Consider the following 15,730-nt stretch of genomic DNA (forward strand, 5'->3'; position numbering starts at 1 on the left):
TCATTCTCCCTGATTCAGCAGTCATCCCAGACTAATGGAAAATAATGTTCAGGAATGATTTCTACAGGTTCACTAGAAGGGACCGATCCTGTTGTCTTCCGTTCTTTCGTCCTCTCATCAGGACCATTAAAGAACCAACGCAGCTCTGCAGCGACACCTGGTGGAGACAACTGAACACTACTGTCAAACAGCAGCAGGCTGTCTGGTGACGCACGACAGCAAAGTAGTTCCTAACTGGAAATGCGTTTAAATACGCCGCAAGTTCATTCATGACTGATAATGCTATGAGAGAAAACAACTGATGTCAAATAAAATGTAAAGCTTGAAAGCTTTGAGCCTTATCCTCAGTTTGTTATGAGCAAATGAATAAAAAACATACAATTAAAACGGATTATCGATGCATTTCCAACCACAGTTTAATGAACATGAATTATTACGTTTTTATCGGACTTGTAAGGATTAAAAAGGCAGCGGAGGCTAACTTGACCCTGGTTGAAAGGTGGTTATGCACTGAGCGAAGGACACGGTCGCCCTCAGCTGTCCGCTGCACTAATCCGTTCTACACATCACAGCACGTAACATACGCTCGTCGAAAGAACAACATTCTGCATCTAAAAAGGGCAAAGTCAAGTCCATCAGACCTGCAGCAGTGAACACCAGGTAAACACCTGATTGGTCCAACTCCAGGTTTACTCCACGAAACAATGCCATGTGTGAGCAGTAGGGCCCGACCGATATGCTTATTTGGGACCGATACTGATACAGATATAAAACCTTTAACAAAGGCCGATAGCCGATATAATGGCCGATGAATATTCCTCACAAAAAAAATTTAATAAATAAAAATTTCTTAAGCTCAAACCCTTCATTCTCTGCCTTTTTGATGCAATCTTATTTCTCTATTACACACCAAAGAACTGTCTCCATAGCTCACTCGGGTTTCCAGGTAATGCAAATAAGATTTATTTAGCAGATCTCAAAAACAACAGAACACACAAACTCAGTGACAGCATAAATCTAACGTTCCAGTTTTTCCTTGTAAACTGTGGTTTCCACAAATACATTTTAACTTAAAGGAATATTCCACCACTCAGTAAAATTGTGTCTTGTTAAGATTCCCCAGAGTTAGACAAGTCAGAAAAAGCATTTTATAACCAGCCCAATATGACCTGGCAGCAGTTGGTTTTCCTAAGCCGGGCGGACACTGTGCGACTTTTTCACTCGCAGCGTTCAGCTTCAGCTCAAACTGTACGACTTCCTCGCAGAGCAGATCTCACGAGTCATGTGCTCACACTGTACGTCTGGTAGCAACACGTCAGCCCTAAAAATATGCTAAAAATAGCAGTTTTTACTCAACACGTCGGACTTTTTTGTCTTGTTTTGCCTGTTGTCCTTCGGGAGTGCTGCAGGAGGACACACAGGGATTTATGGGGGTTGGACGAGGAAAAAGAAATAAAGAAAGTAAATCTGTGTTTTGTGATCAGTTTAATTTGACATGAACACGACAAACACGCTTTCTTGACAATCTTTGTGAGTAAAAAAACGTGTAGAAACAAAAACGAACAGCGTGTGTTATTAGGGAAACAGCGAGCTGCGTTGATGCAGGATTGCGCATGCGCCGTGAGCGGTTCTGGTACTTTTTGGGTCGCAGCTGCTCGCAGCGCCGCTTCAACAGTGCGATACCCTCACGAGGGACGAGCGAAATTTTAAACACGCCAGAAGTCCGTGCGACCTCACGACTGCTGATCGGCAGCTGGTCACGTGGTGTTAATCGCCTCTCGTAACCCCCTGTACACTACACGACCGCTCGGCGCAAAACTCGCCCCGATGTCGTGGATTCTCGCACGACTGGAAAATCGGCTCAAAAAAGTGAAAATGTCGCACAGTGTACGCCCGGCTTTAGTTTAGCGTAAAACAACGTAAGCGAATTCACAAACATTGTAGTGTTTTTATGTAGGTGAATGCAAGCCTTCCCTTCCATTGCTTTATGCTAAAACAACAGGTTACAACAGGTTTTTTCTGACTTGGCTAACTCTGGGGATTCTAACAACACACACACGTTTAGGGACAGAAGATCCCTGTAAGAATATTAAAATAATAAAAATGCAGCAGTAAATAAAACGTAATACGTGTGCTTTGTAACAAAGTAACACTGAGGAAGTTAACTTGGTGAAATTTTTCACCCTGGACAGGAAATAATTGCACATAAGAAACATAAATAAGAATAAATTTAAAAAAGTTCCAAAACAATAATTTGTGTTCAAAGTTCAAAAGAGAGGAGCCACACAACATGAGTTCATAAAGCTGGCGCCATCTGCTGGATAGGTAGCGCAATATCAGCCATGTCGTCGTCTTTTTGGCTGATAGCCGATACTGTTAATGACCCCAATATCGGCCGATAATATCGGCCGGCCGATATATTGATCGGGCCCTAGTGAGCAGCACTGAGAAGAGCTTATTCACGTGAAAAACTCTAAAAACATAAACTAATCTAAAACTTACACGAGGCTCTAAGAAGATGCTGCAAACGCATCATAAAGCACAGCAGCCCAACCCCATCAGTGTTTATTGAGGATAAAAACAGCTCTTTGGATGGAAATGGTTCCGGACACTCTGAACGTGAGCTGTGTGGAGGTGGAGGTGGAGGGACTGAACTTTCTTGCCACGTATTTAAATGATCTGCAAATATGAGGCAGGTTTGTAAAGGTAAAAAGGCTAAACGGGGTTTAGGGGTTGAAGCCTTGAGGATAGCTGTTCCCTTTAGCGTAGTTGTATCTGCGTTTTTTCCTAAAACAGAAATATGTCAGTGGGACACACACAGCACAGACAAGCACAACCACTACACGATGCTGGACCTCTGCAACGCTTAATGGTTTCCCTAAATCCAGACAAAAAGCCCGAATCACAATGACCAACTGATGGAATCATCTTAGCTATCCGTGCTTGGATGTGTACTTCACAAGGTCGTGTTCTACGGACTAGTGCGTCTTAGGGATCGAGCAAGATGGCAGCAGATTCGTGAGCCAACGAGAGACATCAAATACCTTTAGATTTCATGCCAATGTCATCGAACATGTAGGTGGGGCGGTACAGATTTTCCTCAATGGGCTCTGAGCAGAGACAAAGGACAGCATGAAGACGCATGAAGCACATTCTTGACAGCAACAGAAAAAACACACAAACACAAAGAAAACCGCTTACCAGGTATCTTATGGATCTGTTTGAACATGGTCTTGTACCAGTCTTTGGTCTTTTCAGTGTTCTGAAATCAGAACGTGAAAAATGGTGAATTAAAGCACAATTTGAGGCGGATAGCAGATGTGTTAGAGTTCTGTTCTCCTCTGCAACACGCTACAGATAATTCAGATCTGCTTTTGGAGAATAATGGGCCATTCCCATGTGTACCGGGTTGGCCCGGGCCGGGTAGCGTAGGTTGTTTACATATCTGGGTGGCCTGGTATTTTTCCGGGCCAACCAAGGCTCATTCTCAGCCCTCTTCTCGAGGGGGTCTGCTTCAGGCCGACCAGGGCCAACACACCCACTGCTGACAGCAAATTCACACCTTCCATTAGAGCAAGCTCTGATTGGTGGGTAGAATCAGCCCACATGGGCTTAAGACAAGGATGTGTGGAATCAACCGGGTCAGGCTGGGGCCGACTGGGGCTACCCGGCCCGGGCCGACCCGGTACAGATGGGAATGGCCCATAAAACATCATTTGCTGCTTTGTAAACTTTTTAACCTGCAAATATCCTAAACCTCCACCGGGAGGACCTGCAGCCCCAACAGCTCCCCGCATCCCTGTGCTGATTTGAATTCTGGTTCCAGAACTTTGACGACCGTAAGACAACGGCAGTACCTTTAAAAACACTAAATCTCACAAATGTTGAGAAAAAAAAATGTCTCAGAGGCCTTTGATTTGACATAAACGCAACGCCAACCCTAGCAGGATGCAGAGTCCGTTCGGCCCCTACAGATAACAGGGTCAGGTTATATGAACCCCACCAGGAAATAAATACAGGAACACCATACAACTATCCCACTGGATCTCCACGCAAATATGGAATGAGTTGTTTAAACAAAAAAATGCCACATCATCTTAATTCAATGTCATTCTCTGAAATCAGAATGGTCCTCTATAGTTTGTGTGGCCCTCAGGTGTGCGTGTGGACTTCAGGTGCGCGTGTGGACTTCAGGTGTGCGTGTGGACTTCAGGTGCAGGTGTGCGTGTGGACTTCAGGTGCGCGTGTGGACTTCAGGTGCAGGTGCGCGTGTGGACTTCAGGTGCAGGTGTGCGTGTGGACTTCAGGTGTGCGTGTGGACTTCAGGTGTGCGTGTGGACTTCAGGTGCGCGTGTGGACTTCAGGTGCGCGTGTGGACTTCAGGTGCAGGTGTGCGTGTGGACTTCAGGTGCGCGTGTGGACTTCAGGTGCAGGTGCGCGTGTGGACTTCAGGTGCGCGTGTGGACTTCAGGTGCAGGTGCGCGTGTGGACTTCAGGTGCAGGTGTGTGTGTGGACTTCAGGTGCAGGTGTGTGTGTGGACTTCAGGTGCAGGTGCGCGTGTGGACTTCAGGTGCAGGTGTGCGTGTGGACTTCAGGTGCAGGTGTGCGTGTGGACTTCAGGTGCAGGTGCGCGTGTGGACTTCAGGTGCAGGTGCGCGTGTGGACTTCAGGTGCAGGTGCGCGTGTGGACTTCAGGTGCAGGTGTGCGTGTGGACTTCAGGTGCAGGTGCGCGTGTGGACTTCAGGTGTGCGTGTGGACTTCAGGTGTGCGTGTGGACTTCAGGTGTGCGTGTGGACTTCAGGTGTGCGTGTGGACTTCAGGTGCGAGTGTGGCCTTCAGGTGCGGGTGTGGCCTTCAGGTGCGGGTGTGGCCTTCAGGTGCAGGTGCGCGTGTGGCCTTCAGGTGCGTGTGTGACCTTCAGGAGTGTGGACTTCAGGTGCGCGTGTGGCCTTCAGGTGCGAGTGTGGCCTTCAGGTGCGGGTGTGGCCTTCAGGTGCGGGTGCGCGTGTGGCCTTCAGGTGCGAGTGTGGCCTTCAGGTGCGTGTGTGACCTTCAGGAGTGTGGACTTCAGGTGCGCGTGTGGCCTTCAGGTGCGGGTGTGGCCTTCAGGTGCGGGTGCGCGTGTGGCCTTCAGGTGCGAGTGTGGCCTTCAGGTGCGAGTGTGGCCTTCAGGTGCAGGTGCGCGTGTGGACTTCAGGTGTGCGTGTGGACTTCAGGTGCGAGTGTGGCCTTCAGGTGCGGGTGCGCGTGTGGACTTCAGGTGCGTGTGTGACCTTCAGGAGTGTGGACTTCAGGTGCGCGTGTGGCCTTCAGGTGCGAGTGTGGCCTTCAGGTGCGAGTGTGGCCTTCAGGTGCGGGTGCGCGTGTGGCCTTCAGGTGCGTGTCAGCTGAAAGTCTCAGCTACAAGCTCTTGGTGTCTGAAGGTTCCATTGGACTTAAATCATGCGAGGTTGGAGGTCAGTCAGTGGCATCAGTACCTTCATCCTTATGGAACTGTCTATTGCCACATGGAGACAAGCGTCATCATGCACCTGCACAGGTCTGTAAGTCCCTACGTGGACATGTCCCTTCCCAAGACTAACACTGACCCACCACCAATCGACCCTTGATGAGGGCAGCATGATATTCACTACGACTTATCCAGCCCTTTACCTGTGGAAACCAAAAGGCACCAGTGCTGGATCTGCCAGTTCTGGTGGAGCTCCATGGTCCCAGGCAGTGGGTAGAGGACATCGGGACCTCATGCTACCCGCATGAAATCTGTTTCTAATGGTTTGGTCACCAGAGGCCTGCTGAAGCTCTGGCATCTTGTTCCGCCTAGCACAAAGCAGCAGATACCCATACTGCTAATGGATGAAGGACTTTTGATGGTCCTGTCTAACTCCAGGAGTCTGCTGCTCCGAGACTGCTGGAAGACCAAGCAAACCTGTAGAGATGTGCCATCCTGGTGGAGCAGGATTGAACGTGGTGGTCCATTTGATCAGAACCAACAAGAGGAGAAACGTCTTCAAGCAACAGAAGAAAAAGTCCAGTTTTGTTTGTGGACTTGTTAGGAACACAAACATTCACATCCTGTCTTCTTCACTGTGACAGAAATGACTTCCTGTAAACAAAGCGCCCTTTACAAAGAGAGACTGCATTTGTCTTCATTGGACAGTCGGTTCGGTCGCTCACCCGCACAGGAACAATCGGCTTGTTGAGGGGAGCGGGGACAGGAGAGCTCAGTGACAGCCTCGGCCTCTTCCCGTCCATATCAGAGACCGGACTGACGGAGTCGCTGCCGGGATCGGGACTTCGGTCTCTCTCTGGGCTCGAGTCTGTAAACAGCAACAAAAATGAACAACACTGATATTCAGAACACATCTATTCAACAGATAACTGTTCTACAAGGTGAAGGTCAAAGCTCCACATTCGGTAAAGACAGTAAAAGGTGCGCAGTGCGCAAACGTTGCCACCAGCAGTAAAATGTAGCACTTCCCATGCATCCGAGGGACAAATTCTGCAGGAATTTCTAAGCATTGAGCAAAATAACCATGTGGTGCAGAGTAAAAGGTTACAATTTGGGCCGGGACTTTAACGCGTTAATTATGATTAATTAATTAATTAGAAAGCCTCTAATTAATTAGATTAAATGTTTTTATCGAGTCACGGCCCTAGTTACAATATAACGTTTGCTTGCATCCGTGTGAGCTTTTGCATTTCACAATACTTCGTTATTATGGTAGAAATATTTTTTTAAAGTCTTGCTGGAATGATGAATAACCACAGAACTACAAAGCAACACCAGTACCATGTGCAAAGATGTCTAGGAAAATGTGAAACTCACCTCGGTCGTGTTGCGTCAGGACGGCGACGGGGTTCACCGCGCTGGAGCCCAGATAAACCGAGCGAGGATTTGATGGGATGCGGTTCTGGCTGTCGGCGGTGGGAGGAACTGGATTTATGCTGTTGGATGAAACGGCCTGAAAATGGTTTGAGAAAAACGGTTTAGGGCTTAAAGAGTCGTGAAAACAAAAGCTGTCGTGGTTACCTGGCACTGGGCGCTGTTTTCAGGAGGTAGGCGTGATGCGTTGCTGCTGCCTCCCTCGGCCGGTCCCGCTTTACAGCCGTCTCCATTAATCTGGTTGGTCCAGCCACCTGAAAAGAGTCCAGAACTTTCCTCACCACAGCAGCCAGGAGAAAAACACAGGAGGGGTTCCTAAAGACGGCGGCATTTCAGGCATAACCGATAACTGCAGCTGGGATAAGCGTTCACTCATCCAGCGATGCTGTCGCTGGGCGGTTTCATGCACTGAGCTGCTGATAAATCCATGCAAAAAAACAAAAAACAAAAAAAAAACACGACTCTCCCACAATGTCTGAACTTTGTCACAAGAATAAAAAGAGCATTCAGTCAGCTGCAAAGATCATCTGTTCCGACAGTCTTTTTTCTCCTTTGAGACAATTAAAACATCTCTGCAAAGCCTCGGCAGGCTGCCAGTCCGGCTCCGGCGTGCCCTATGAAACAAGTGAGCCCACAGTCCCAAAAGTGCAGCGTGGGCAGGATGGAACAAGGGAGGCCTTTGACCTGCACACAGAAATATGAGCGATTTCCCCCCATGAGTATGGCTCTACATACACTTCATAACACGGTGAGTATGAGCCGAGCGTCGGGAAGCAACATGGAAAACATCAGAGGAATTTTTACGAATAAATAACATTATCACAAATAAAACCAACATTTAAACAACAAAATGTTTTTCTCTACATGCCCACGAGGTTAATGTGGTGTTTGTCGGTTAAAATAAGTGACAGCAACTGAACTGAGGTACTACAACAAGTGACTCGCTCCTGTTCTGAGTTTCACGACGGTGTGTTGCGGGTCAGCACCAGAAGATTCTGGATGACAAAGCAGAGACAAGGTTTGGGTCAAAGCTTCTGCTAAATTCAAAAACATTATTACGTAAAAAAAAGAATACTTTTTATTCTCTGATGTTTGATATTCTCAAATTTGTAAGAAAATATATTACATTACATTCTGAAAATAAAATTTATATTGTATTTGATATTTATAAATTCGCAAGAAAATAAAAGTCAACATTTCAGAATAAAAGTTTTTTTTTTAATCAAAGACAGTTCAAGATGCTTTCTGAAATCATAAAACTCCTAAATATGCAAGAAAAAAAATATCTGGGAAAAAAGTTATTATAAAGGATTTATTTTAAAATATTAAAAACATTGGATTATCTTAAAAAAGGGGGTTAAAATTTTAAACTGAAATTAATCCATCCATCCATTTTCTGAACCCACTTGTCTACGTGGGGTCGCGGCGGGGGGGGGGGGGGGGGGTTGCCTGGCTGGTGCCTATCACCAGCGGCGAATGGGCAATCAGGCGGGCGGGGTATACCCTGGACAGAGAGTCAGTCCATCGCAGGGCAACACAAAGACACACAAGACAAACAATCATGCACACACACACACACACACACACACACACACACACACACACACACACACACACACACACACACCTGAGAACAATTTAGACAGACCAATCAACCTAACAGTGATGTTTTTGGACTGTGGGAGGAAGCCGGAGTACCCAGAGAGAACCTACGCATGCACAGGGAGAACATGCAAACTCCATGCAGAAAGATCCCAGGCCGGGAAGCGAACCCAGGACCTTCCTGCTGCAAGGCAACAGCTCTAACCACTGCGCCACTGCATAGCTGAAATGAAAATTTTCTGATTAAAAACAACCAGGAAATCTGCTTTTACTTTGAAAGAGTCTCATAAGCAATGGAACCGTAATATCAAGTCAAAACGAGCATAAGAAAATCCTGATCTAGCCTTTAAGTAGGAATGGGCGTGTCAGAAGTGAATGATGGGTTTGTGACATCACACAGACATCCAAGGAGAACTTTGACATTTAGGGTCTTTTCCACTTTTTCCCAGACTTTTGTTTTTTCTACATTTGAGTTTTTTCCCCAGTAAATCTAAACAACATCTAGATGTCTTTGCTGCAAAATTTTCTTTTCTTTTTTACTTTGAAATTTATGAATCTCAGTAAACATTTGAGGAATTTTTTCTGGAAAGCGATTTAAATCAGAAATTCTGCTCTTATTTCTGTAAATTTATTATTTAATGAAGAAAATGTAAACTTTTTCTTGCAAATGTGATTTTTATTATCAACAGTCATTATTGTGAGATTTTCCCTTATAACCCTCCAACTGTCCTAGTGGGTAACCTCGCTAGGAAAGTTGACCATCGAGCAGGGTTCACAGTTGATCTCTTGAGGTCCACGTGGCAGGGGTGAGGTGGTGCTCACTCCTCACCCCTGCCACTTGGACCTCAAGGGATAAACCATGAACCCATGAGACACTAAGCCGTTTTTAACACTTTAACCAACTGAACATCGGCGTGGTCACCCCTCATTTCAGGAAGCTAAGGGAGGCTACAACATCGTAGGCTGATGGTGACCTGGCTTTGTTGCTACAGGTCTTGTAAGTAATATTTTTTGTCCAAAAGTGTGGATCTTTTTCCTTCGTGGTTTATTTAGTAAGACTTGGCTCGTGTTAGTGTTGGGAACGTTACTTTAAATAAGTAGTTATAATTACTGATTAGTTTGTCAAAAAAGTAACTCAGTTACTAACTGAGTTACAAGATTATAAAAGTAACTAATTACCAAGAAAAATAACTACTTAGTTACTTTTTTCATTAAAGCATGCAAGAATAACTACAATAGTGAAATATAAATGACTAATGACTGGAACATAATAAAATGTATGTCTAAATGTTTTTTTATAAACCTGAATAATTTAAATAAATAAGCACTTAACAGGAGGAACTACTAACAGGAACATTACACTTATCTAGACTATTAAAAGGTCACTGTGTGATGTTTAACAAGACCCCAATCAGTTAAAATTTAAAATTGCAAATAGAAACACCTGTAAAGGTTCCCGAGCCTTTAAATGGTTTCTCAGTCTAGTTAAATTACAGAAATGAATGTAATTTTGCACAGTATTTTAATTTTTCCAGCTTCACATCTATTAATGGTTAAATAAATAAATAAAATCCTTTAAAATGACACTAGAAGAGGCACACGCCTGATGGAGGGCTTACATTTACTAACGTGGGTCAGACCCAACCACAGAAGAGCTGAAGCTGGGTGGTAAACACACACAGGTAGTTCTGATAACACCTGAGCTCCATGACGTCTGAGACTGATGCATCAGTGTTACAGCGGGACTAAAGACATGATCAGAAACAGGTTACAGCTGGATGATCTAAGAAGGTAGAAGATCGTGACGTCTGAGCGGTGAACTGGTGAGCGGACCTTCGGGACGTCCCGCTGTCACGCTAGGGCACGGCTGCAGACCCGCAGATTCGTTGCCGATTCGCTGCTGCAGCAACGAATCTGCGGGGGGGTCTGCAGCCGTAGATATTCATCACGACTTCCTCATTCTTCACGGGCCGTGATGCGCTTGGATGAAAAAAACATCTACCTCTTAAGCTCCTGATCAGCTGATGACAGCTTCAACACACCGCGCAGCTTAACGCACGCCTTTCCTTATCAGCAACAGAAATGACCGTTTTCTTAAAAGAAGACAGTAATTAATTAGTTTGCTTGTTACAGAAATAAATATTTTTATTTATTAACGTGGTTATTTTAAACAGCGTTATTCCCATCACTGCTCTGTTTGCGACTGAGACAGTGAGAACACCGAGGGTCTCCGCCCACCCGGCCAATCATCATCGTGTTTGTAAGTGCGTTATGACGCCTCTCTCTCCCTGCTGCAGCTGAAGTGTGGCGGTCAGAAAGCCTCACACTGTTGCTCAACGTTCGACCCGCACATAGTAACGCACAACCTCCCGTCCCCAGTAACGGTAACGGCGTTGCAGCAGTGGGAAAAGTAATTAATTAGATTATTCCGTTACCTAAAAAAGAACACAGTTAGTAACGCCGTTATATTTAAACAGCGTTACTCCCAACACTGCTCATGTTAGTGTTAGCTTGTTGTTAGCGCTAGGCTAGCTAGAGCAGGTGCTGCAGGGTTGTTTATGATGGTTGTAATTCCACTTACAACCAGTAGAGCAGAGAAGCTGGAAACTGTTTAGTGTTACTGTAATGTTAGTGTCACGTACAATGACCCTAACCGTATTATTCCAGTTAACCTGTTAGGAAACTGATACGCTCACGACTCACCTGCCGGCGTGATGACGTTGGGCTCCTCTTCATCATCGATGTGGACGAGGGTCGCTCGTAGAGTCACCACTCCTTTCCCTTTGCACACTCTGCTTGGGTCCAAATCTAAAAACAAAGATTACAAATCCTGTCATCACGTCTAGCGGTCTTTATCACACTCTCAGAGTCAGCTGGGAATACCGAGTTGTTGCTCCTGCTTCGCTTAAAATCCTCAATTAGTACTGAACCATCGAAAACAGGTCATGGTAGTAATATGCTAAACTAATTGCCACCACGACGCCAGTTATGCTGAATATAAAAAAGGCACACATTATCAGAGTCACATGGCCTGTAGGTTTCTTTGAGTTTGGTCCAAGGAGAAACATCACCTGGTGAGGGAATCAGGTCAGGAGAAACCTTCATGGTTTTTAAAGGTGTTATCCTGACAGCGCTAACGGCTCGAGGACCTGGTTTCACAAACACAAGAAAACAGAGTCAAAAGGGTTTTTTATCGGATACATTAGAAACTCTTAAAAGCATAAAGCTCACTGGTGTTTTAGCTTATTAAATAGGACAGAGGTCTGACTCACTGGGGGTTGAGCTTGATCGTCTGCTGCTCCCTGCTGGAGAGCCCTGAAAGGAAAACATCCTCAACGTTAGGAGGGATCTGGGGAATGATGTACACTGCAAAAACGGGTTTTCAAAAAAGTAAATAAAAAATTACATCTTACTTGGAGTCTAAAAAGAAAAAAAAGTTTTTATCTGCAAAAACTGAATAAAGGTAAAAAAAATAAAAGAATTAAATAAGATGCAAATGTTCTTGTTTTGGGTAATAAAATCTGCCGAAGGGAGAACAATGGCTGCTTGGCTGAAGTTAGCTAAATAATCTGAAGTTAGATGCATTTACTCGAACGGACAGCCACTGAATCAGGTGTGTCGGAACAGAGGAATCACTTTATGTAGCATCAGTTCACACCTGAAAACAATTCCAGCTGATTAATGATCTGGATTCAGTCGGCTAGTTCAGGTATGAAACCAGCAGATTTAATGACATCTTTAAATCCTCCACCATGAACAGCACAGGGCGATGTTAAGGAACCGTTCATGGCTGATGTTCGGTTCCTCTGGTCTGAATCAGTTCACTTTTAGTTCATTTGTAGTTATTTTTCTGTGGTTCAGTATTTCAATTCAATTCAATTCTATTCTATTCTATTCTATTTATAAAACGCCAAATCATGACAAGAGTCGTCTCAAGGCACTTCACATAATAAACATTCCAATTCAGGTCAGTTCATTAAGCAAATCAGAAATAATGTTTCCTATATAAGGAACCCAGCAAATTGCATCAAGTCACTGACTAGTGTCAGTGTCTTTACAGCAATCCTCATACTAAGCAAGCATTTAGCGACAGTGGAGAGGAAAAATCCCTTTTAACAGGAAGAAACCTCCAGAGAATCCTGGCTCAGTATAAGCAGCCATCCTCCACGACTCACTGGGGATCGAGAAGACAGAGCACACACACACACGCGCGCACACACACACACACACACACACACACACGCACACACACACACACACACACACACACCAAGCAATGTGTCTATGGTTACATTGTGATTTCTTAGCAAATATTCTATTTGGCGAGAGATAAACATTATTGTATGTATCCTAGTGAATCTATAATTAAACGGGTAAACTAGTAGTAGCACATCCAACGTCAAGGAAAGCAAAAAGTTATTATCAGGAGAGGGAGAATGTTTAAGTGGTTAGCAGCAGTGTGCTAGACGACGGCCCCCTCCATGACGCCACCACAGCTCAGCAGAACATCATTTCACACACAGAAGACTACAAACACAAACCAAGTGAGACTGTTCTGATTGGTCAAGATTGTTTGGGGGTGGGGCTTCCAGACGTAAATACAGGAAGAGGTTTGCGATTTTTGATCCGGAGTTAGTTAACAGCATTCTCTAACCCTTCTCCCTGAGCTGTTTATGAACTATTTGACCTCTTCAGTGTTTTTATGAGTTGGAGCGTTTTTCGCTATGAGCTGCTGATGTATTTGTGCCCTCCTGCATCCCATAATGCAACACGAACCTGGCTAGAGGTGAGCGTTTAGCTCAAACCAGCAGCGTAAACATGGTCTGTGCTTCAAATTGAAGTCGAATCACATTCACACTGTAAAACCAACCAAAACCATCTCAGGTCTCGGTACGCTTCTGCATCTTGGTCAGATTACCGTGTTTTCTTCTGAGTAAATGAACCGCACCAGCAAGGAAAACAGACCAGGATGCAATTTAAACCAAAGATACACAGATGTGAACGCACACTGAAGCCGTTTGTGGTTCACTTGATCAGAGTTTGTTTCCACGGATAGTCCGCTTCTTTTGGGCTGGTGTGGAACGTCATCCAAACTCTATGGGCCGAACGAACAACGACGCGTTAACGTTCCCTCACAACACATCAACAGTTAAATCAGCGTTTAAAAAGGTCAGAGCATAGAATGCATAGAACGCCTTTTACGCTAACCAGACAGCTTGTATTCAATGCAATAGCTGTAATCAGGAAGGATGAATCTCTAGTTAACTCATTAACTGCCAATGACGACTATAGTCGTTTGCATTTTTTTACTGTGTGGGGGCGTCGGAACGAACCCCCGCACCGTGAGAACAAATATCTCAGCTCTGAAGCCGATCTTCATCCATATACGTCACATGTCACGTGATCAGGAAGCAGAACATCCATGTGTTTGGAGATCGTTTTGGGCCACTACTGTAAAAAAAAAAAAAAGAGGCGCGAACCGGAAAAGCATCTGCCGATTACAGTTCAACAACGGATCATGAAATAACGGATAACGCTCGAAACGCGTGGATTCTTCCTGATGTAAGAGGCGAGTCTCCTCTTTGTTTTGGCGTCGACATCATCCTAGCGCGCAACGTTCTGTGACTCTTACAAAAACAGTAAAAACGCTGGCAGTGAAGAGCTTTCTGATCAGGAAACGGCTGGCAGTGAATAAGTTAAGCAGGTATGTTTACCTCATAACAGCATAAAGTACAATCACAACTGCTTTAGTATCTCTGTTCCGGTTTGAAGACTGAACTAATTTATGCTAATCTGAGCTGCGTTTTTGAAGCATGCGAAGGCAACAACAAAGCCACCAGAGAGAAGCTTTGAAACAACTCCCAGCTGCTCTGCGGGCCTCTGGGTTTGTCCGGGTCTGATTTAGGAGGCGTTCCTTTTGCAGCACAAATGGGCCATTCCCATCCGTACCGGGTCGGCCCAGGCCGGGTAGCCCCAGCCTGGCCCGGTTGATTCCACACATCCTTGTCTTAAGCCCATGTGGGCTGATTCTACCCACCAATCAGAGGCTTGCTCTAATGGAAGGTGTGAATTTGCTGTCAGCAGTGGGTGTGTTGGCCCTGGTCGGCCTGAAGCAGACCCCCTCGAGAAGAGGGCTGAGAATGAGCCTTGGTTGGCCCGGAAAAATACCAGGCCACCCAGATATGTAAACAACCTACGCTACCCGGCCCGGGCCGACCCGGTACAGATGGGAATGGCCCATAAGAGACAAGCTGGACAGTTGGGATTCAAACACTCACAAAGTTACTTGAGTCTAAAAAACAAAAACACTTCGGGTTTTTGCTTTAGGGATTCGTGAGCAGTGTTGAAATATGCATGAGTAACATGATCCGTAGGGGTTTATTTAGATTTTTATCTGCTTTTGAAGGGATGCTGCCTTTTTCCATTGTGCATGTCTGCCTTGTGTTTACAAATGACAGTAATCGATGTGCAGAACCGGCCAGGTTCCCCGGATGTTCCACATGGAAAACTCCACTAAAGGGCCTGAATGGACTCGGGGGAAATGGGAGTGATTCTAAACAAGACTCAAGGCACCAGAGAGGAAAAACCTTCAGCCTTCGTGATGAGCTGTCAATGCGCACCGGAAAATCTCACTAGTGTCACGGTCCAAGGCAGAATCCGCGAAATGGAATTTACCATAAAATGTGGAAAGTTGTGGATTTTTTTTTAAATGCGGGAAGTGATCAAAAGATCTGAATGAGTATTTTTTTGTAATAAAGAAATGATGTTTTAGCTGCAGCCTCCGTAGCCTGTGATGGGAGAAGGTCATCACAGTGAGCTGAGGAGAAGTGCGCTGCAGGTGAATTAATGCGGAGCAGAAGGTTTACAGCAGAGAAATTTAACTGTGTAGATAACCCCATCACATTCAGCAATGGTGCCCCCAAGGGGTGGCCATGGCCACCTCTAGAAAATTGCTGGCTCCCCCAGCAAAAGCCAGTGTTAATAAATCATATTTAATGTTCAAGCAAACCATAAATTGATCTTAATTATTCAAGAACAGTTCATCAGAACAGTGAGGAAGTGAGCTAGCATTAGCTTCATTTAGCTAACTCAGCTAACAGTTAAATAAACAGGACATAACCGTTACATAAATAGTAGTTTTAAACTCAAGTGTGAATGAATGACTGTTTCTTTACTCTCACTTAATGGATGTATTTCAATTTACAAAACCCACAGAGGTGTTGAGGATTAACAAGTTACAGGC

General features: G+C 45.1%; 1 protein-coding gene across 12 annotated transcripts in view; it reads right to left on the bottom strand.

Annotated features, from left to right (window-relative positions):
• The window catches only part of LOC107375556 (sorbin and SH3 domain-containing protein 1), a 99,971-nt gene that overhangs the window by 59,398 nt on the left and 24,843 nt on the right, over positions 1–15,730 (bottom strand). For 11 of the 12 annotated variants that reach the window (XM_054749905.2, XM_015944136.3, XM_070542171.1 and 8 more), the window contains exons 2-9: positions 11,760–11,802; positions 11,559–11,636; positions 11,191–11,295; positions 7,033–7,139; positions 6,829–6,964; positions 6,177–6,319; positions 3,202–3,262; positions 3,045–3,110 (exon numbers count right to left, since the gene is read on the bottom strand). In XM_054749905.2, coding sequence (XP_054605880.1) covers positions 3,045–3,110; positions 3,202–3,262; positions 6,177–6,319; positions 6,829–6,964; positions 7,033–7,139; positions 11,191–11,295; positions 11,559–11,592 — 652 coding nt within the window. In that variant the 5' untranslated portion in view covers positions 11,593–11,636; positions 11,760–11,802. The remainder of the gene's footprint in view (positions 1–3,044; positions 3,111–3,201; positions 3,263–6,176; positions 6,320–6,828; positions 6,965–7,032; positions 7,140–11,190; positions 11,296–11,558; positions 11,637–11,759; positions 11,803–15,730) is intronic. The other variant, XM_070542172.1, reaches the window with a different exon arrangement.

Source organism: Nothobranchius furzeri, chromosome 12 (genome assembly GCF_043380555.1).
Source record: "Nothobranchius furzeri strain GRZ-AD chromosome 12, NfurGRZ-RIMD1, whole genome shotgun sequence".
Taxonomy (NCBI): Eukaryota; Metazoa; Chordata; class Actinopteri; order Cyprinodontiformes; family Nothobranchiidae; genus Nothobranchius; species Nothobranchius furzeri.